Below are 24,116 nucleotides of genomic sequence, written 5' to 3' on the forward strand. Positions count from 1 at the left end.
TATTAAATACAGATAATTCTGAAAAACTTCTAAATACTAAATCCAATTGGCATAGAAAGGCAGGATCAGATAAGATAATAGTACAGACTGAAAGAGAACTTAAATGCATAGTTGCTAATACAAGAAGCCGGACAGATAAAATGGGGCAGCTTGAATTAATAGCTTCAAGGGAGTAGTATGAAGATATAGGCATTACTGAAACATGGTGTGATGAAACACATGAATGGGCAGTTGGGTTATTCCCCTTTTCAGAAGGATCGAGCAAATAGAAGAGGAGGTAGAGAATGTTTGATAAACCGGATCTAAAACCTTTTATAAGGGAAGCTGTTTATGAAGGGAATTATGAAAATGTAGAGAACTTGTGGGTGGATATTTAAAAGTACAAAGAAAATGTTTGTAGTGATATGCTATAAACCACCAAATATCTGTGCGGAAAGATGTAGCCAAAATACTTTTGCAAATGGAGAAGGCATAAAAACTAGGTCAAGTTTGTATAATGGGTGATTTTAATTATCCATACATAGACTGGGGCAATGAGATTAGCATTAGGAAAGGAAACAGGTTTTTGGGGGTGCTTAAAGACAATTACATAACCCAAATTATTGAGGAACCAACCAGGAGAAGGGTAATAATACTGGATTTGATGATATCAAACAATGTAGAAGTAAAAACAAATATTGAAGTCCGGGAACATTTGAATAACAGTGATCATAATATGGTCTCATTTGAAATCAGTTATGAAAAACCATATTACATGGGTTCAACAAAGACTTGAAACTTTAGAAAGGCAGATTTTAATAAACTGAGCGACTTAACATGGTTGACTCAAGTACCTGTCCCATCTTAGATCCCTGGTATATCATAAACAATTAAAGGAATCATTCTGTGGTGAGGACTGCTACGGTGTCAAATCCATTAAATGCCAAGTCAGAGAATTAAATTTAAGCATTTACAGTTATATCGTATTGGCAATTACATGTTCACCTATTTATACAATTCACCAACATAATGTGCTCAGATCTGTATGGTCACAGCAGAAGTTAATTTATATAGTGAATATTAATTCAGAGAATTGCTTAAATCAAATCTGACTGTGGGTCTAACTATTTGGAACAAGTCTGTAGTTACAGTATACAATTATCCTGAAGATGAGGAGTTGGAATATACCATCCTGATTATACCACATAGTTTATAAAACCTTACAGGGTCACATCAGGGGAAAGTTTATAGCAATACTCAGATTTTTGTTTAGGGAATTTTAGTATCATAGCAAAGAAAATACTTTTCTTTGCTATAGTTTTTGTTTAACCTAGTGCACCAACTCGAAGCCTAAATTATGCATTCAAGGTTGAGCGGGTGTCATGTCTCATTTCCAATTTCAGTATCATACAATATGTACAGAGAAGTGGTTTCGAACTCGGTGCATAATTGTCCCCATCTGTTGTAAAGAGTCTAGCTAGGACCTGTCAGACCTGTCATAAAGTGATGTGCCATTTAGATAATTATAGATGTAGAGAGGCCTACATCTATATTTTTTAGATGCGGGTCTCAATACATACTCAAATCTAACTATTTTCTTGTGGGAGAACTCTGGGTGACCTTCTGTTTGTATGTAGGTAGAAAGTGGCCTTTGACCCTTGCTTACCTCGACTTTTGTGTATCACTCATAAGACACCAGGGTCTACAAGAAAAAAGGTGCTTTATTTATAAATTTATATGACAGAAATTGACAGTAATACCTTCCTCCATCCAACAATGAAATAACTACCATGGACCCAATTTCACAGGGCTAAACACAGTCAGTGATGATTGTAAAGTTGACTTGCATTTTATACAGATGTCCAAAATATTTGCAGATAGAGGCTACCCCCTGATATTTTTAAGAGAGACAAAGAGAATCATGGATATTACAAAACCTACGGTACTTAAACCTAATGAAAGGAAAATTGGCACAGGGCATATACCATGTCAGCACATAGCACATTTTGAGTACCAAAGTAGGGACCGGCATCAGAAAATATGGGCAAATATTGCAATCTGACAATGCCCTGGAAGAACCATCTGGAAACCCACCCCTATCATCATGCAGGAAGGCACCTACATTACGAGACTAGCTGATGAGGGCATACATACAGTAGGTTCCACCAAATCTTCTATGATTACGTTTCAAATGGACACCAATCAAAGGTACATGCCCCTGCTTTAACTGGGCTCAGTGTGGTAATGTACAAAAGGTCCAACATTCACACATCCTCAGACAGGATGCAGGTGCACGATTAAGAATTATACAACATGCAAAGGGCATCATATATTTGATTAAATGTACACGTGGACTGGCCTATATAGGCGAAACTATATGCAAAGGAGAGAATAAGCCAACTAGTCTAACTTCTTGGTTGAGAATCCAAATCTCTTTACAGGCACTGATGATGCACTTGAGGGCTGCCAACACTCTCTCACTGTTTGTTGGAATTTGCTAGTTTTTGTTTAGGCACTGGTAGGAGAGGTCACACTTGATTGTGTCCATGAGTCATTTGACATTGATTTTCCTTTAGCATTGCCACTGCTGTACCTGTCGCTTGAAAGACAGTTTGAAGTACATTACCGTGTGTGTGTAGGGGCCAGCCAATTTTTATTTATGATGACAATTTATTGTACTGGAATTATTGGCAAGGTTGAAGTGCATTTAAATGTATTTGATCAACCTGGAACAAGATTTGACCTGAACTCCTTCATTTTGGTGGTAAAGAGGTGAATTTTTAGCCTGTGTCCTCTTTCTGGTTCAATTCGGTTGCATCATTCAGTAACATTACAAGCATGTTATTACATACAGGCAGAAGATGGTTGACACACTTTTTATTCATAGCCTCTAATTACCTTAGTGTTGTTGTTTTTTTTTTTTTTTTTTTTAAATATATACATGTCTACTGTATCTGAGCCCTGTTTACATCTGAAAAACAGAAAGTGAATCCCTGCACTTATCCCATTGGGCTAACGATATATGGCGAAAAATATACATAGTGAAACCTAAGGCCTGGGCCATGGTGCCTTTGCCCGTGCAAAGGATGTGATGAAGCAGGTGCTTTCCCTGAGCATAGTGGACAGGCCATTAGGGGCCTCACGGAGCTGGTTCGCCCTCATTGGGCGAAGCGCTCATGTGACCGGCCTGTCGCGCCAAGAATTCAGTTTGAACCCGCCCGCCGCATGGACGCGAACACTGCTTTAAGGCAGTCTGTTCGCTCAGCCCGCACGGTCTGCGGTACCATGGCCCCAGCCTAAGTCTGTATGACAAAGGAGACTTTTGGTTGCATTTTTTGATCAAATCATGACAAGTCTGCTAACCAACATCAAGGTAAGCCTCAATAGCCGGTCCCTATGCTAAACGCTTTCAAATTCTAGTGAATAATGTGAATTATGCCCTGAAGGGGTTAATATGCAAAGCCTATGCTTCTGTGACTTAGTGCAGTTAAAAACTGGTATATACCAGTAAAGATACTTGCATATAGGCAAGTCGAAAGACACCCACTGCTTGTAAAGTAGAAAGTGACATAAAGTGATCTTGGAGGGACCTTACTTAATGAATATATACCTTGAAGGCCAAATTAAATCCCTAGCAGCACATTTCCAGCAGACATCACTATTAAGGTGTGATTAATGCATTTAGCCAATCCACCTGTAACTGCTTATTGAGCAGCTTGTGGGAGATTTGTAGCCCCTCCCTTCAAGGTATACTCTTCCATCCATTGTCCGTTTAATGCAAGTTAAGATCTTGTTTGCCTTTTTCAGCTACTACATAACTTTGTGCAGCATTGCTAAACCTGCTGTCTACAAGCAGTCCTAAATCCTTCTCCATCAAGGATTCTTCTAATTTATCCCTGTTTTAATTTGTAAGCCGCCTGTTTATTCTTGTTTCCCAAATGCATAACCTTACATTTATCTGTATTAAACCTCATCTGCTATGTACCTGCCCAAGTTTGTAGTCTCTCCAATTCCTTCTGGAGAGAAATTACATCTTGCTCTGATTCTACTACCTTACACAATTTTGTGTCAGCAGCTAGATGGAGACTTTACTTTCTATGCCAACCTCAAGGTCATTAATAAACAAATTTAAAAAGCACAGGTCCCAGTACCGTTCCTTGAGGTACTCCACTCACAACTTTAACCCAACCTGAAAAAGTTCAATTTATTACAACTCTGTTGTCTAGCCTTAAATCAGTTTTCAATCCAGGTGCAAATATTTTTTACTGAGTCCAATTGTCTTTATTTTGTACACTAACCTCTTATGTGGAACTGTATGAAAAGCCTTTGCAAAATCTAAGTAGTCTAAATTCCTACTTACCTTCTCAAAGAAACTGATGAGGTTAGTTTGGCACGACCTATCCTTCATTAATCCATGCTGACTATTACTAATAATTTTGTTTTCCCTTAGGAATTCCTGAATATTATCCCATACTTAACCTTCAAGTAGCTTCCCCACTGTTGATGTCAGGCTTACAGGTCTGTCATTCCCCGGTTATAATCTAGCTCCCTTTTTAAAAATAGGCACCACGTCTGCTTTACACCAATCTTGTGGTACTGAGCCTGTGGAAATGGAGTCCTTGAATATTAAATGTAATGGTTTGGCTATTATTGAATTTAACTATAGTTAACTAGAAGTGGGGGAAAAAAATAATCGGCATTAGCAAACATATTCCCATGTGCAATCTGGTCGCGACAAAAACGTGTTAATTTCCAAAGCCTGTTTTCTATTAATTTAATAGAGGGGAAAAAAATAAAAATGTATTGAGACTATCACAATACTTAAGCCTGCTTGTAATTCCTTTCATATCATCTAGTTATTTTGCCTCAGTCAATTCACTCCTCTCTGACGGCTTGCAACTGCAGAAAATGTTTTTCTTTGTATAATAGATCTTTGTGGTGTTACTTCAAGTATGTACAATAGGATTCACATAATCTGCCTCTGCTGAATACAGAGCGTTGCTGTTTTTTTGCTCTTGTATAATAGGATGCACCATATTTTTGTAATGTGTTTAGCATCTACAAACTGTCAAACAAGTCACTGACTTTAATGCATCTAATAGTTTTTCACCAACACTACACCCCATTAAGAGTTAATGTTATCTTTCAAGAGTTGCAGTCAAACTGTAGGCTAGTGGGTTTGCTGCCTGTGTGTAATGTTTTGTGCTGTGTTTTACAGTGTCAATATGACGAAACAGCTGATCAGCTCCCCTGACTTGTTTGTAATGCAAGTAGAGATGGATGTGTACACTGCTCTCAAAAAGGTACGGGATTTACAAAATCAATGCTGCCTATTGACATCTCAGGTCTTATAGTTCTGTATGTGTATCATGTCTATTACTTGCTTTAGTTAAGATATTTTTATTACGTTGTTTTTTTTTTTTTTTTTTTAATGTTTGGACTGACATGAGTTTCCCTGCAGCATGCTAGCAGCTGTCTCTTAATTCAGGGGTGCGCAAACTGGGGGGCACAATAATTATCATGGGGGGTGCGGCGGTTGCAAAAGCCCCTCGCTCTTCCCCCAAGGCATTTAAATGAATGCCGGGGGATCTTGTGTGGGCTCTGCAACTTCACTTACCTTGTCTTCGGCATCGCGGGGTTACGTGACACAACGTTGGCATGGCAACGTGCCATCATGTGACCCCGCAGCGTAATTTGGCGCCGGAGGTAAGGGAGGGTGCAAGCAGGGAGGTTAGCAGGCAGGAGGGCGCAGCAGGGAAAGTTTGTGCACCTCTGTCTTAATTTACTCCAGCACCTTGCAAAGTCCTCAGGACTGGTTAAGTTCTGTATACCCAGCTTGTGCTTTTTCTTTGTTAACTTATCTGGCCAATTAGTGTCCTAGTTTCAGATACCAAAATGAGTTTGTGTCACCTTCCCTGCTAAATAGCCTCATATCTACAGTAGTAAATGAATGCTGATGTATGTATATTTCCCCTTAGTGGATGTTCCTCCAGTTAGTGCCTTCTTGGAATGGATCCCTGAAACAGCTGCTGACTGAGGCAGACGCCTGGTTTTCCAAACGTAGAAAAGGTTTGTTGGCCGTGTTAGGAATTGTGTTGTGATTGTTCCACTTAATAGTACTTTTTCATGACTCTTGCTTTCTAACGAACTGATCCTAAATAGTTTTTTAAATGGCTATTGCTGGTTTCACCAAAATTTAAACCAACTTATATTACTCTTCTACTAATCTTATGGTACTGGGGACTTTTAAATATAATACTTATAAGTTAAACTTTCAAGTTACACGTGTGTTTTAGTGTTCAACTTAGTTTTTCCAGCAACGCCACCTTTCACAAGCTATCCAAGTTCGAAAGTAAGACTGGGGAAACGGCCAAAATAACGGAGTGCCCCAGGCAGATATTATGACACCTCGTTAATACTTGTATTATTTAGAAAGAATATTGGTTGTAAGACACCAATATTGATCACGGAAAGTCTTTACTGTGTTATATGTTGTTGTGCCATACAGCAGAGATGTTAAAAGTAGATTTTTTTCACTGTCGATGATGTAAATATGCACTGCTTTTTAAAAAATGTCTCCAATCTACTAACCTAAATGGGACGAGAGGGTCCAAAAAAAAGTTTTTCTTTTTTTCATGAAGTTTTCTTTTCATTTTATATGTATTGCCTTTGCAACAGCTTCATTCTTCACAGGAGATTAGATGACAGTTTTTTTTGCAGATTTAATACTTTGTGCCAGATGGCGATATGCTCTATTCACCCCCTATAAAGAGAGATTTCTCAACACAAGGCACATTTAGAGATATTGCAAGATACCAGAACATACATAGAAAACACTGCAGTGACTTATTGTTTCTGGAAGTGTCATGCAACATAGCTTTTCAGTCCTTTCTGCACCAGAATTTCAAGCTTGCTATTTTTTATGATTGACACGAACAAAGAGTTAGTCAAGGGATGCCGTGGCAGTTTTTTCAAGTCTTTTTGTAGAATGATCGGTCTATGTCTGTCTAATCCCTTTTTGTTTATTCTGTACATGTCTTTAGAGTGATGTCAGGCTGGAGTAACAAGACTTTCTACTTTCATTACAGCAAATCCCTTTTCTTTTGACTACATTTTTATAATCGCATTGTTTCTGAGAGCCAATTTAAAGTGCCGATTTAGTATGTGTTGTGTAAGAACAACCTGATTTAGATCTCTATTCAGGCAGTTTGGAATGTTTCCTTGGGGTTCTCCAGACACAGTAGGTCGTAAGGGTAAGCAGTGAATTAGCAAAATGTGCATGCATATATAACAACTTCTTTACCTCTCAATAAAAAGCATCCCCACATATCCTCTATTCACAACCTCTCTCTATCTACTCCTTCCTGCTGCTGGGGATCTCCCCTAAGACTGAACCCAGACATACACACCTGATCTCATCCATGCCTCCCTGCCATCTCCTCCCCTGTAAATGGTGTTAACCTTCTGATTTAATACTGACTAACCTTAAAACTCACCCCACAAATCAAGCATCCCAATAGCCTGCTCTCATGGCTATTGTCCCACACGCACAGTCACTCCTACCACCCATTGTGGCCAAGCACTGCCATCTACAGGACTTATTCCCTCACCTACTGTCTGTAACTCTCCCATCATACCTCTTAGATTGTAAGCTCTTCGGGGCAGGGATTTCCTTTACCATTGTCTGATTTTGCTGCACTTATTGTATTATAATTTCCTGTACTGTCTTCTTTGTGAAGCACTGAGTACACTTTTGGTGCTATATAAATAAAGATATACATACATACATCTAGTAGATGAATGCAGTGCTTTGTAGCAGTCCTGTATAACACAATATATTGTCTGGTTTGAATCCCCGGGGAAACCTCTGTACCTGATTCTTGTTTGTGGTAATGAGGAGCATGAGTATGGTGAGCAATGAGGAGGCATGCCTCTTTTAAAATAATCAATTGCTCAAGTCTTGTTGGGTGGTGCCCATCATTGTACCACAAATGGGTTTGAGTTTGTAATTGTGTGCAGCCAATGCAAATATTATTCTTGCTGCGAAATGGGCCTGCAAATAATTGATTATCATGTCTGTCTCTGGCAGTCAATAGCTATGCTAATGCAAATTGTATTTTGCTGTGCCCATTTTAATGTTTTGAGTTTTCAAATCCTGTATTTGACAAACCAAGCAATATATCCTACGTGTTTTTTGTTTTGTTTTTTTAATCAGTTCTGTACTATGAGAAAATACGTGTAGCATTTTTTTTTAAAACAGCTTCGAATTACATTTTTTTTTTTCAACTTGTGTTTTATTAGTTTTTAAGGGAAGGGGAATGCAGAGGGAAAGGGGGGTTCAGAAAATAAAGAGGGGAGGGTAGGTGGGGAGGGCATAGGGGACCATCCACAGCAGTCTCCACGCAGGGAGCAGACAGTCATTTATATAAACGCACACTTCCTTTATCACAGGTATACATACAGTTTAGGCAATTTAGTTAGTATAGATAATAGTCATCTCAAGGCACGTAATCTAAGTCAAGTTTGGATTTTGCCATGTATATGTCGCCCATGGGTCCCAAGTTGTCAGAAAACTGTTGAATCTGTCGTGAATTAAACTAGTTAGCCTTTCCATAGTCATGACATGGTTTATTTTGTGTATTACTGTTGTGATAGGTGGGGAGTCATTCTGTTTCCAGTGTTTTGCTATCATTGCCTTAGCTGCCGACATCTTTCTGTATCGCCAAATGGTCTACTTTCCTGTCTAGGCCCTCTATAGGTTTTAATAGGAGCACAGTTTCCATGTCCCAGGTCAGATCCAACCCTAACACCCCTTTTATGAGTCTTCTGATCCTCCCCCAGAAGAGAATAATCTTGGGGCATGACCACCATATATGTTTAAACGTGCCCAATTGTCCACAGTTTCGCCAGCACATAGGGGAGGTTAATGGGAAAAAAGAGTGAAGGCGCGCAGGTGTATAGTATAACCTGTGGAGAATTTTCAAGGTTTGTTTCCCTGACCGCTGAGCATCGGGAGGCTCTAGCTATTCTTTCGTAAATTTCCTCCCAGTCTTCGTCTGCTATAGGGTTATCCAAGTCCCCCCCAGTCTGAGATATTTTTACTTGTTTGCCCCCTGTACTGACTTATTAGGACCTGATAAAATTGAGCAATCGTTCCTTTGTGATATTCACCCCGCTGATATAGGCTCTCAAAGGTAGTGAGGGGTCTAATCCAAGTTTCTCTTGGATGTAGCGACGATACATAGTGTCTAAGCTGCATATACTGGAGTATTTGTATATCTGGGATACCATATTCTTCTCTTATTTCAGGGAACGACTTTATCCTACCTCCCTTTTGCATATCTCCAATGGAGGATAGCCCTATTTCGTCCCATCTTTTAAAGACCTTTGATTGATGTGCTGGGGTGAACTCCGGGTTAGATCTAACCGGTGACAGGGGCGAAGTGGTTAGATGAAATCTGCTTGTATTTGCAGTTTTTGTCCCAGATATTTATAGTGTGCGCAAGAACTGGATGGTCTTTGTAATTCGTTGTCCTGTTTTCCCTCTTTACCCACAACATGGCTGCCATATCTAACAACTTGGCTTCCGATCTCTTTATGTCTACCCATGGTTTTGTTCCTGGTTTCGCGGACCAGTAGATTAGCGAGCTCAGCCTGGCTGCTTCATAGTATTTAGCTATGTCTGGCTGTCCCAAGCCTCCCCGGGTCAGAGGGAGCACCATTAACTTTTTCTTAATTCTGGGTTTCCTGCCATTCCAGATAAATTTGGCTATCTCCCTCTCTAGATCTTTAATCACATATGCTGGGACTGTTACTCGTAGTACCTGGAAGAGGTACAATATCCTTGGTAGTAGGTTCATTTTGACCGATATGATCCTGCCTGACCAGGAAATCTGCTGTCCCGACCAACTTAGTAGGTCTTTCTTCAAAATTTTGATTAAATTTGGATAGTTTGCGCCGTAAATCTCCACGTACCACGTGTATTGTTTGTGTGGGGCCGAGTAAAATGAGTATCCCCTTGTTGTGGGGTTCATCAGTCGCCATGCATCTACCAGCCCGCTCGTTCTTATACTGTTTTTAAGGGTTGTTGAGTTCTTTAAGCTTGAGTGGCGTGTTTTACCCAGGGTTCTCGCTTTATCTTTATTGCTGTCTATAACAGAGTTCAGATCGCCTCCGATTATTAGGTGGCCTTTCCTGTGGTGATTGTGTCGAATGCCTCCTGTATAAATGTTTCCTGGTCCTCGTTAGGTGCATATAAACATACTAAGGTCAATTCTGTGGTCCCTATTTTACCGTTTATTATTAGCATTCGCCCTGCCTTATCTCTCTTAACTTTCTCTGTGGCAAAGGGGACACTAGTTTTAATTGTCGCTGGGAAGTGGTAGATTTGATGGTAATTTTTGTCTCTCAGTCTGCTTGTGTCGTCTTTATTCAAATATGTCTCCTGAATCATATATATATCTCCTTGTTTAGCTTTGAGGTCTCTGAACATGAGCCTTCTTTTCATAGGAGAGTTTAAGCTCTTAACATTCTGGGTGATTATTTTTAAAGAGCTAGCCATAGATTATCATGTATTGCCTTAAAGAGGGCCTTTCTGTTTTTATTCTGTTGGAGATATGGTCTGTCTGGTGTGTCTTTAATTTCAGGTAGTGTCTTTCCTTGATCTCTGATTATATAACCCTGGGTGTGCGTATACGGAGTCCAACTAGGATGGGGTGCGAATTACATTTTTAATGTATTATAATGTAACAAGTATTTTTTTTTTTCTATAGCCTTCATGTACAAAGTCACATCCCCTTCGTCTTCTGAAACAGGCTCTGGCACACCCATTTTTGAGCCCCGCCCTCTCTCTAGCAGTGCACTAATTGTATCTAGTGACTGCCTGGTCACATGATCTTCGGCTGCACTGACAGCCATTTAGTGAACCCCCGAGCTGAATCTTCGCCGATCAATCAGCAAATATTACTTATCATTGTATTGATGCACATATTAAAGGGAAAAAATAAAAAATGTTTTTCCAATGGGAGCTTGAACAACTTAAGACAAGTATTCTTTTGTTTAACCTATTCATTTACCTAAATTGGGTGCATACCCCAGTGATTAGTCTGTAGATGTTTGAAACCTGGAATCTATCACACGCTTATTACTGTATTTCCAAAAATGAGGCTTAACCTATAGATTTCCATTTACTGAATGACAATCTAGCATTGGTGAAACGAAGAGTATGTTTTCAGTACAAAGCCAAGTATGACTGATGTAAATGGAAACAGTGCGACAGTGCAGTCCCTGCCATGGAGAGCTTACCCCATGAAGTTAATGTTTTGTGCAATTAATGAATCCAAATGGGAAGTTTTCACATCTTGAATTTTGCATTCTTCCTACAGAGTTGGAAGAGAATGGTATCACTTTCCTGGAATGTGAGCAGGGCTGTCCATTCGTGCCAGTTTTCAGGCACTTGAGATTACAGTACATAATCAGTGATTTGGCTTCAGCGCGAATCGTTGAGCGAGACGCACTGATACCTGTAGGTAAGTGGCTATATTGTCAATAGAGACAAATTAAGTCTCAAATAATGGAGAAGATGTTTGCAAGGCAAGAGTGCAGTGTTTCCAATTGTGCGGGTACATTGCTTGCTGCTCGACTCCCTCGTCCCCATATGCAGTTGAAGGCTTTTAGGCAGCATCCAAAAGAATACCACAGCTAATTAACACTGATGAACCACATAAAGGGTAATCTTTTGTGTTCATATTACAACGCAGCTGTAAATGTTCATCAAATGTGTAACCTATTATACATAATAAATTAACTGCTATTAAGTCGGCAACATTGGGGCAAACATCCTGATATTAACACAGCCAAGCCATTTAATTGTCCCTGTAGATTGGTTAATTAGAAAAGCATGAACTGTTTTGTGAGAATTAAATTGGTTCCATCAAATTATAGCAGTGGTTGGTCTCCTGAAACCATCCTTTCGTTGGTCTTTCAATGCATTTGAACTTGTGAAAAAATTAAATCACAAACCCAGTATGAACAGTATCTTTCCTATAAAGCTTATGTATTTGTGAGTAAAAAGGCAAAATCTGGAAACTTCAATTCCCAGTACTGAAGAAGGTATATAGGATCCCCCCCCTCCCCTTCCTATTGCACCATACAGTAATTCTATTTTCCAGGGCTTCTCAAATTAAACCCTGTTGGGGACCGTTTAAGTATTACTCCTTCTCGCACACATAGACTCTACTCCTCCCGCTGAGAACACAATATATTGCAGTACAATGCAGAATGTCAGTTTCCATAGAATGTCAATTGCAGTGATAATACAGAATATCCCAGCATAATATGCCAATGGGCGTAATAGAGCAAAAGATTATCTGTATATACATGTATATATCTTTGTTGTTGTGTTTTTTTTTTTTGCGCAGTAATGATCAAAACAAGACTGTTTTTTACGTTTCTTTTTATTTGGCAATCTCCCTATTTGACTGTAGAATATAGAAAGCATATTTCTCATTAAAACAATATTGGCTTCTTTTAGGGCTGATTTGGAAATTTTTGAAAGGAGCATAATTATTCCTACACACACTTGAGGAGAAATCCCGTCAGTCTGGAGATTTAGTGCCAGCTGTTATATTTTACACGTAACCTCTATTGTATAATCTACTTTCAATTTTTTTTTCTTTTCTTTTTAAGCCAATGCAAAGAGGACATTTGTCATTGTGACAAATGGGTACTGTTTCAGGACAACAATTAGACTAAATTCATTTTTTCACAACTGGATGAGAATCCCCTTTAGCATATTGCCATTGACATGTACAAACAGGTTGCTGATAATAAAGATGTGATACAGGTGCTATTTGAACAGTGCCGGAGGGTTGTAAACATTTCAACATAGCAGTTGCTGAATTATACAACACTTAATAACAATAATAAAATAACTTTATTTCATATAGTACTTATCCAACGGATGGATTCAGTGTTTCACAAATAGAATATACAGATGCAGCGGCCTTTATTCGAACAAATTTCGAAATGTATTTTGAGATTTCCCCGTGATCCGCACAAGTTTTGCCGGGGCAGACTATAATGGCCCATTGGATTAACACAGCAGGGGTCCCTGCTGTGAGTCCTCCGGGGTCGGTCTCTCGGTAATAGACGCACAGTAAAAGATAGGCTGAATCAATCACTCTAACTGCGTGCCTCTCACAGGCGATTGCTGGGTTTTTATTTATTTTTAAACATTACAGTTACGTAGCAGGGGGTCTCCGGAGCTGAACCGCATTTATTTTAAGTCCGGGGACACCCTACTTCCCGAGACACAGGCCCCGTTATGGGGTGCCGGTATCTCCTATGCATGGAAATGTCCCGATCACGTGACGCGAGACATTTCCATGCATAGGAGATACCGGCACCCCATAATGGGGCCTGTATCTCGGGAAGTAGGGGGTCCCTGGACCTGAAACCAATGCGGTTCAGCTCCGGAGACCCCCTGCTACATTACGTAATGTTTAAAATTAAATAACCCCATAAAGCCTCCATCAGAGGAGACCTGATTTCAATCACATCCCACAAAAAGAAAATTAAACTTAAGCTCCAAAAAGAGCTCTTAGACAAGATCACCAAGCTAGAGCAGCAGCATAAAACTACGGCATCTAAAAAAAACGCTTAAACAACTAAATCTAGCTAGATCTGCCCTCAAACATACCCAACTCGAGGAAGTAGAGAAGGCACTAAGGTGGTCGAAGCAAAAATTCTTCGATAAAGGCAATAAAGCTGACAGGCTTCTGGCCTCAAAACTCAGGGGCACGAGAGTCAAATCTCAGATTGCCCGCATACAGACACGAAAAGGACAGACAACATACATAGAAAAAGAGATAGCACAGGAATTTGCAGACTTTTACTCGGACCTCTACAACCTTCACCCCCCAACCCAGGACCCGGTTAGCCTTAACACTATCTCACAATATCTAGAGCACTGTAACCTGCCCACCCTATCCCAGGAAGAGGTGGAGAAGTTAAATAAAAATGTCACCCAAGAGGAACTATCTGAAGCTATTAAATCACTCAAATTAGCCAAAACCCCGGGCCCAGACGGTTTCTAGAACTCTTACTATAAAATGTTCACGCCAATCCTCTCCCCATACCTATTAGATATGTACAATTCCTTCCTCCAAGGGGAACCAATCCCCAATATGATCACAGCGGAAAATCTGGCTATAATCCACAAGGAGGGTAGAGACCCGCTCCTCTGCGGTAACTATAGGCCCATCTCCCTGTTAAATACCGATCTCAAAATCTACAGTAAGATCTTGGCAAACAGGCTAAATCCAATTCTCCCTAGACTCATACACATGGATCAAGTAGGTTTTGTGTCAGGAAGACAAAATTGTGGATATAGTAGACCACATGCATCTCACCGGATCCAAAGCAATGATTCTGAGCCTCGACATTGAAAAAGCGTTCGACAGAATCAAATGGTCTTTTTTAGACCAAACAATGCTGAGGTTCGGCTTCAGTGGCCCATTCTTAGAGGGAGTGAGAGCCCTCTATCAAAACCCAACAGCGTATGTCAAACTATCAGGCGGCCTCTCGGATCCAATAAAAATCAGGAACGGGACCAGACAGGGCTGCCCGCTTTCCCCCTTATTTGCCCTAACCACTGAACCTCTAGCGGCCAAGATTAGAACCGAAAAAAGCATCAAGGGGATCCAAATTGCGGACCGAGAGTACAAAATTTCCCTATTCGTGGACGATGTGATCCTGACCCTCGATGACCCCCTTTCCTCCCTCCCTCCCTAGCCTTCAAAGGCAACTGACTCAATTTGTGCTGGTCTCTGACTATAAGGTCAATATAGACAAATCAGAAGCCCTAAATATCTCCCTCCCTCCCACCCCAGACGTGGAAACTTATCCAAGCCCACTACAAATACAAGTGGAGCTCCACCTATATAAAATATCTGTGGGTCAAAATTTCAAACTCATATAACTCCCTTTAGCAACACAATTACCCCCCCCCCCCTATTTGACCAGATTAAAAAGGACTTAGAAACGTGGAAAAACACCAAATGTCCTGGTTTGGAAGAATAGTGTCCGTAAAAATGAACGTCCTCCCACGGTTACTATATAACTTCCAAACCCTCCCCATCGTAGTGCCACGCCCGGCTCTAAAGAAGATCCAGTCACTAATACTCCAATTCATTTGGAACGATAAGAGACCTAGGGTCCCAAGGTCAGTGATGCTCTCCTCAAGTGCAAGAGGAGGCATGGGGGTCCCCGACTTAGTCAGATATTACCTCGCAGCACAATTGAAGCAGGCTGTAGTTTTGAATTGCGACCCAGCCTCGCCCTGTTGGCTCGCAATAGTCACATTACGCCCAGCCCCACTCCATCCAAGTGGCACTCTGGACCACAGGAGGGAGAGGGAGTGGGCCACAAAGGTCCGGCCTCGGAGCAATGAGATGCACGTGGGACGCATGGCTCAAAAGCAAAGGGAAGTATGGTCTGCTAGCTTCCCCCTCCCAGCTCACCCCACTCTTTGGGAACCCCAACTTCCCGCCAGGGTGTTCCACAAGACAATTTGACCAATTCCAGGGTCACAATATTAGGATGGTTGCCGATCTACTGCAGAAGGGAGAGATCCTAACTTTTCAGGCATTAAGGACAAATTCCAGACCCAAGACCTTCAACTATTTAAATACCTACAACTTGGACACTTCCTACACTCACTGTCTCCAACCTCCAAATTCCCCCCGCTGACCCGGTTTGAAACCCTATGTCTCAAAGACATATACCAGAGAGGCCTGATATCACAGATATACAAAAGCACGGAACCGCAATCAGACCCCCCCGAAACACCGCTATATGCAAAAATGGTCGGACTAACTAGGTCTCCCAATAGACCTGGAAGACTGGTAGGATATTTGGGAGCATGCTCCAAAAACCTCAATTTGTACGACAATAAAAGAAAACATCTATAAAATTATATTCCAGTGGTACCTGACCCCGGCTAGACTGAGCCAGGTCTACCCCGGCACACCGGACCTGTGCTGGAGGGGATGTGGTCAAAAGGGAGACATGGCCCACATTTGGTGGTCATGTCCGGAGATCCAGAGGTTCTGGACCAAGATTCAGACACTTATCTATGAGATCACTGGAATCCCTCTCCCCCTGGACCCTCTGACCATGGTGCTGAGTAAACCCATTGACGACCTCCCCCCACCAATGTCCCGGCTGATCAGGGCCATGCTGACAGCAGCCAGCTGCTCTATAGCGGCAGCCTGGAAACAGATTAAGGCCCCCTCAGAACCACAGTAGTGAGAAGGGTTAATGAGGTCATGACTATGAAGAAGCTTACGGCCATGCTCCAAAAGAAAATGCCCCAGTTCTGGAACACATGGGACCCTTGGATCGAGAGATAAACCCCCCAAAATTCAAAGCACCTAGGTCTACTAGCCTCCCCAAACAATCGGAGAGCAACACGGGGACACCTCTGGGCAAGCCCACATGCCCCCCTCCCCCTTTTCCCCTCCCTCCCCCCCTTTTTCCCCTCCCTCCCCCCCCTTTTCCCCTCCCTCCCCCCCTTTTTCCCCTCCCTCCCCCCCTTTTTCCCCTCCCTCCCATGTTTGTCTCCTCACCCCCCCCCCCTCCTCTCCCCTTTACTCTTTCTCCTACTGAAAATGGAAAACTGTTATTGGTCCCTCTCTTAAAGTAATGAGCCGAAATGTTGTGGGCCCACGACACTACTGTATGTAATCTTATCTATGACTGTGACCAATAAAAAAAATTGTTACAAAAAATTAATACTCCCCCCTCCCCCCCGCGATCACCTGTGAGAGGCGCGCAGTTAGTGACTGATTCAGCTTCTTACTGCGCGTCTATTACAGACAGGCAGACCCCGGTAGGTCTTACACAGCAGGTGTGTTAATCCGATGGGCCATTATGTCTGCAGCGGCAAAACTTGTGAATATATTGTAGACTACACGCGACACAACGCAAAATGTACCCAGGTAAATGTTCGGATAACGGCCGCTGCATCTGTAGCAAGCGTTATGCAGCTCTGAGTTCTAGAGGCAAAATCCCTCCCCCCCCCCCCCAAGAGCTTACAATGGGAGCTAAATTACCAATTTTTCTAAGATGTTTTGAAGCTTTACACTGATTTCTGTCTTTTCCCCATATTTAAGATTCAATTTGTAAATGAAGTGATTTTTTCTATGTATCTAATTTGTTGTAGGATGGCTGTCTTCCATTTATAAGCAGCAATGGTTTACTATGCTCCGTGCAGAACAAGATAATGATACTGGGTGAGTATATCAGACCTCCCAAATTGACAATTTGCAAAGTTGAGGGTTTTCACAAGTTACTTTTCCTTAAATAATATTACAGCTCAACCCCGTTATAGCGCGATCCGCTTCAACGTGGATCTGCTTATAACGCAGTCTAAACGTGGCTCCTGATTTAAAAACATCTGCATTTTAATTGTTTTTTTTTTTTTTTAAACATTCACCGCTTTATTTCTAACGCAATATGTGCTAACACACACACACACACACAGAGAGAGGAGAAAAATGCAGATGCCGGTAAGTCCTCGCGAGGCGACATTTTCGCGATCCCGGTTATAGCGTGGTCTCATTCAGTGGACCCGAGGACCGCGTTATAACTGGGTTCAGCTGTAGTAACTGTACAGTATTAGAACCAGACATCTGCAGCTTTGGTGCTTTGATCAGCATGCACAGAATTTTATTGCTGTCACTGTTAACAGACATTGCGCATCTTTCTTAATTTCTGTACGGACATTTAAATGCTTGCAGTTTAATGTTCTAATCTGCGTTAGATCATATTCCTTTAAGCAGCAATTCTGACAAAGCTCCACATGGACTTTTTTCCTTTTCTCACATCTCCACATGACAGTGTATCACCTACAGGGTATTAGGGCACTCAAAGCCAGTGGAAGTTCAGCTGTAAAAGATGTCTTCGTCTCTCCTTCTGTCCGTTGTTTTGTGTTCTACCAGTGGGAGGGGGACGCCCTAGGTTTCTGGAAGTTTATTTTTCAGAATTTGATGTTCTCTTCGGGCACCCTGTGGGTAGTGAGCTGATGTGGTGGTCTCGGCTAAGGACCACTTGTTGCCATCCTCTCACTACGCAGCAGCCAAAACTCACCTATTGGCCTTTTCTTTTTCTGCCGCAGGATTTCAGATAAAGTTGCCTTTTCTTATACTATATAGCCACAATGTGAGACTTGGATTAACCCAATGGGCCTCCAATTATAGGCTGACCATATTTCCTTGAGACAAAAACGGGACATTGGGATGGCAAAAACGGGACGGGGTTATGTAATATTCCGTATACATGAAAAAGTAAGACGATAAGTAAGACGATAACAAAAGTTTTATTACATGAACATATTGAGCTAACAATTCTCCCTCCCTCTCTCTCTGTCCCTGTCTCCCTCCCTCTCTTTCTCTCTCCCCATCTCCCAGTCTCTGTGTTTCTCTCTCTCTCTCTCTCTCTCTCTCTCTCTCTCTCTCTCTCTCTCCCTCCCTCTCTCCCTCTCTCCCTCCCTCTCTCCGTCTCTCTCTCCCTCCCTCCGACTCCCTCCCTGGCTCCCAGGGGCCGCAGGCTGCAGCTTCACACAGGGACCTGTCACCCTGAGCTGGTGCCTGGTTGAAGGGGAGACACAGAATGACATGTTTCCCCCCCTGTGTCCTCCCAGGACACTGCACATTGCAGCCAGCAGATACACACAGTCCGGGTGACATGACTTTAGGGAAGGTGACACTGAGCAGGACAGGGAACAGTCACAGGGTCTTCGACTGACGGGCAACCTGGAGATTTTTTTTTTTACACTCTGTTGCCATGACAACGGGACGCTAAGTAACGTCATGTTCCCGTTGGCATTTGACACCGCGCAGCCATATTGACAGTTGTCACCCTGCTGTTGGAGGGACAGATATGAAATATGGTGGCCTTTCTGACACAAAGGGACAGAATAGAGAGACTGTGGGTATTTCTTTTAGTGTCACCATGCAGAGGGAGGGACAGATGTGAGGGGCTGTGTGTCCTGTCTGTGCCTCCCAGCAGTGGGAGGAATAGATGTGAGGGGCTGTGTGTCCTGTCTGTGTCCCCCTGCAGTGGGAGGGACAGATGTGAGGGGCTGTGGGTCCTGGCTGTGTGTGCAATCACCCCACATGTCTGTCTGTGATGTCTCTCCCACTTACTCAGCCTCTGTCTCTCTTCACAATTGCACTGATTGAGATTGTCCGTCTCTTGTCATGTGGTCTCTCTTGTCTGCAGGGTCTTCTGGGAGTTGTAGTCCTGCTTCTCTTCCTTTACAATTTTATTTACAGACGTGTGAACTACAAGTCCCAGACTCCCGTGTCAAAATGACATCATAATAATTCAACCAATCAATGCAGAGCTGTGGTAACCAACAACCCTCCCGCTCCCACACAAGGCTGCAGCAAGTTATTGTGTTTTCTGATCTGCTTAAAGCCGAAAACGGGGCAAAATAGGCTTTTAGATAGAAAAGACAGGACGGTCTGTAAATAGTGAAAAAAACGGGACTGTCCCGTTCAAAACGGGACGTACACTGGCGACACACTTTATTCGAGCTCGGCTAGTCCCACGAATTCGGGTATACCCGGGTGTATTGAGGTTTGTGACTGTTTTCTGCCCGAGTGCATTGAGTTATTTTCCGGCAGGGATTGAAGCATTTTATTCCCGTTGGCTGCAATACTGCACAGTACATATATATATACTGCATTACAATGCATGAATTTATGCCATCTGGTAGACACGCGAAGCATTGCAGCCTATTAAATCCTAATCATTATCATTTAACAGATCAGCCGCCCATCAGCCAGGCATGAACCCAGGCTGGGAAGGCAAATGCAACGGGGCTTGTCAGAGGTGAGGAGCGGCGCATTCCAGGTATCTGCCAGGTACATACCGGGTATTTGCTCGAATAAAGTGTGTCGGTGCAGTATGGTCAGCCTATCCAATTATCACTGCAGCTAGGATGATAGACCCAGACAATAGTGGTGCTATAGGTTTTCCTCTCATCCCCGCTCCTGTTTATTTGGCCGTTTTTTTTTTTTTTTTAATTTTTACTGTGGAGTATTTGCCAGTGGGAGTCAGACTGAAAGGGTGAAATGGATTCCCAGAAGTGCAACAACGAAAGTGTGGTCTACACAGGGACAACTGGAGAGGGGAACAGGACTGCCTTGTTTTTCTTCCAATCTGCTTGCTGGGGTCAATCTAGTTTGTGAAGGAATCCTGTTTATTCTTTCTTTCTAATAATATTCACACTCCATATGAAACCCACCTTAGTGCATGTTTCCAGTTTGAGAACAGAATAAGGGGTCTGTCTACATGTAAGGATTCGGTCAGAAAACGCCAAGAGTTTGCAGGAAGGAAAGTTGTCAGAATAGTACAAACGGTTGAACAGAAACACAGCAAAAAGCGCCAACAATATTGGTAGTGCTCTATATTGCAGGGAAGGAGAATTTAACGTCAGACTTTTAGAACATTCTCGATATATGGGAATGGTCTCTCCATCCAGGGATTTTACAAAATAGTGGGGAAATATAATCCTCTGCGGTGGACTTGATGGTGTCTAGATTCAATGAGAAAGTTTATGTATTCAGTGCCAGAACAAAAGACTCAAAACAGCCTTTGTGGATGCACTGGCAATCTTCTGGGATTTTCCTAAATCACTTTTCCCAAGATTTAAGTTTCTACGACGATGTTTCAATGAAGGATTGTCAGAATTCCATGAAATCTTTAGGTGATAAATTGCTTATGATCAGCTTGTCCAGGTATTTGTCACAATAAGTGGAAAATAAAGGCCAGGACCAGAAAACTACTGCCTCATTGCGATCTACACATTTGTTTTAAATGCACTACAAATGTCTCTATTCAAGCCATTACAGTCCAGAGCTAGAATGGCTTTCCCTGAATGTTCTTCACAGCTGCACAACAAGTTAGGGTGGATCGCATGGTCATGCCCCAGCTCATTATTTGATAATGCGAAGGTTAATATCACTCAACAGCAGTGATATGTAAAGCAGTGCCAATCCTATACCCAACAAAACTATATAACAAAATATACTTATTGTCCCGCAGCTAGAGTCCAAAAGAGGCTATTCCAGTTCCTCCAGAAATATAGGCAATGAAAAAAGATAGAGGCCTCCAGCACGTAGACTTCTGATCTTCTTCTCCTCGGTATATATAGGGGAGAAAGAGAACAGAACACAGACCAACGGTGTAATATGAATTAATATACCAATTAAGGAAAATAATAAAAAATAGAGATTGACACTTGCCTGTGCCTTTCTCTCACTTGGTGTGTCTCTCCAGATGATCTTCAGTATAGGCTTTAGAAAGAGAGAAGAGAAGAAAGCATAGTGTAATAACGTTTATTATATGACAACAATAAAAGAATCCTACTCACAAGCGTCCATAAAATTGAGCTTTTAAAATTGTGTTCCCAGCGTTTTGCCCTTGGTTTGTCCTCTCCACGTTATTCCCTGGCTTTGGGCTATTCATGTGGATGCCGCTTCAGCTTCCGGTTCCTGGTTCACAGCAGGCACGGGGTTCCTCCTGGGTTGCGCAAGCCCTGGATTCTCCTCCTGTGCTCCCGTGTTCGGTATGCGCATGTGTGGCTGTAGCTCTCCGGGTCGCATTGCTGATTGGGCAGAGTCCTTCTCCTTGGGCTACGGTGGTTCACAATGTTTACAAAAAGATCCACCAAACGCGTTTCGCCTGTCCGGCTTTCTCAGTGGTGTCTGACACCATTGAGCATACCGAGCACAGGAGGAGAATCCATGGCTTGCGCAACCCAGGAGGAACCCCGTGCATGCTGTGAACCAGGAACCGGAAGTTGAAGCAGCGTCCACATGAATAGCCCAAAGCCAGGGAATAACGTGGAGAGGACAAACCAAGGGCAAAACGCTGGGAACACAATTTTAAAAGCTCAATTTTATGGATGCTTGTGAGTAGGATTCTTTTATTGTTGTCATATAATAAACGTTATTATACTATGCTTTCTTCTCTTCTCTCTTTCTAAAGCCTATACTGAAGATCATCTGGAGAGACACACCAAGTGAGAGAAAGGCACAGGCAAGTGTCAATCTCTATTTTTAATTATTTTCCTTAATTGGTATATTAATTTATATTACACTGTTGGTCTGTGTTCTGTTCTCTTTCTACCCTATATATACTGAGAAGAAGATCAGAAGTCTACGTGCTGGAGGACTATCTTTTTTCATTATTTGATAATACATTAAAATAAAAATGCAACAGTCCTTGTCCAAAAGTATTTGTAGAATATACTCCTCCTTGACGCTTGTCCTCAATATCAAGTGCAACGTGCAATTTATGGAAGAATAAACAGCATATAGTATCCAACAGTGTAGATAATGCAATATATCATCCATATTATATTGACCAATAATTATAAAGAAATCTATTCTTTGAGACACCATAAATGTGATCAGGAACTCACATGAGCAATTCCATGATGAATTGCTAATGTGAGTTTCTGATTTGATCTACGATTATATTGATACTATCCTTTGCACTGTATGCATCCAAGGGGTTAAGACTTATATTCTTAGTTTTCTCTTTTCACACTAGGGGTGATACTGAAGGAATACTCTAAACCACGGTTGATGTGAAATCTTTACATTCATGGTGTCTCTAAGAATAGATTTTATTGTTATTGGTCAATATAATATGGATGATATATTGCATTATCTATACTGTTATATACCAGACACTGTTTTTTCTATTTATTTTTTTATATGTTGCACTTAATATTGAGGACCAGCGCCAAGGAGGACTATCTTCTACAAAAACTATCAGAAAGGATCTGGACAATCTGTGAGAACTCCAGGCTGCAGGACTTCCTATACAGAGGTGGCATACAATACTGGTGATTATTGTATCATGTCACTACTAGTTAGTTTCTAATCTATCACAGGAAACTCGCTGTTATAAATAACAGTAATAATTATCATACAGTGATGTGTATCACTACAGGGTAGAGTGCTGAGGTTGTGTGATATCCTGCTTGTCCAAAAGTAGACTCAACATTTCATTTAAAATTAAATTACATTTTTTTCAATGTGTCCTAAACCAAGAAGTGACTTGGGGGGGGGGGGGGGAGGGAGGAGGGATTTGAATGCATTAAATGATTTAAGCAAATTGAAAATGTATCTACAAAGGACGGATGATATTTGGTCCAGAAGGCTGCATGTTTATTTCTGTTCCCAGAAAAAGGAATGCTGCTTCAAATACCTGATGAAGTTGGATCAGAAAAACTATTCAAGAATCCTAGTGCATGAATCATAAAGTTCCAGAATTACTTATGCCGTATTCCACAAGGGCAATGGCAGCGTCGTGGGCAAACAAGCCACATTTGAACAGTTGTGCAAGGCTGCCACCTGGTCATCAGAACACACATTTACTAAACATTAAAAGCTGGATTTGCTGGCCTCAATAGGAGACCACTTGGGAAGAGTTGTTCAAGCAGCTGTTCAGTAATCCTCCTTTTTTTTTTTTCAAAATGTATTTTTATTATTATTGTGACTTCTATGAGATATCCCTATGGTGATGCAAGAGAAAAAAAGAATTTTCACTTGCCCAAAAAAAAAATGTTTTGTAGTTTCTCCAGGACCGTGCATCCTGGTTCGTGACCCAAGGCAGTTCTGTCTCTTCTTTCCTATTTTCTCTTTTTTTATTTTTTTTTTATTTTTATATTCTATTACTGGCTAGATGTACAACTGACAAAATAGAGAAGAGATCATCTTATACAGTCCTGTTCAGTCAGCTGACCTGTGCCCTACTTCAGAGAAATTAATAACATTTGTATTTATTTTTTAACATTCAAACCACGGTTTAAACGTTTTCAAACTGGGGTACTTCTGGAGCAAATTTTTGCTATTTGCCTTTGGGACTACCAGTTTTCCGAGTTACTTACCATTTTAGTTGCTAGTATTACTTCCAGGACATTTAAACTCATCCAATGATGTTGCGGCTTTCCATGGGTCTATGGGTCCATAGGACCCCCAACATTTGGCGGCCCTTTTGATTTCCCTAAAGAGGAGAAAATGAGCAGCAACTAAAATGGTATGTATCCTGGGAAC

General features: G+C 41.6%; 1 protein-coding gene across 1 annotated transcript in view; it reads left to right on the forward strand.

Moving 5' to 3' along the window:
- GMCL1 (germ cell-less 1, spermatogenesis associated) overlaps positions 1-24,116 on the forward strand; it is a 126,228-nt gene that overhangs the window by 65,364 nt on the left and 36,748 nt on the right. The window contains exons 8-11 of the mRNA XM_075601326.1: positions 5,198-5,282; positions 5,958-6,048; positions 11,364-11,507; positions 17,204-17,273. Coding sequence (XP_075457441.1) covers positions 5,198-5,282; positions 5,958-6,048; positions 11,364-11,507; positions 17,204-17,273 — 390 coding nt within the window. The remainder of the gene's footprint in view (positions 1-5,197; positions 5,283-5,957; positions 6,049-11,363; positions 11,508-17,203; positions 17,274-24,116) is intronic.

Source organism: Ascaphus truei, chromosome 5 (assembly GCF_040206685.1).
Source record: "Ascaphus truei isolate aAscTru1 chromosome 5, aAscTru1.hap1, whole genome shotgun sequence".
Lineage (NCBI taxonomy): Eukaryota > Metazoa > Chordata > Amphibia > Anura > Ascaphidae > Ascaphus > Ascaphus truei.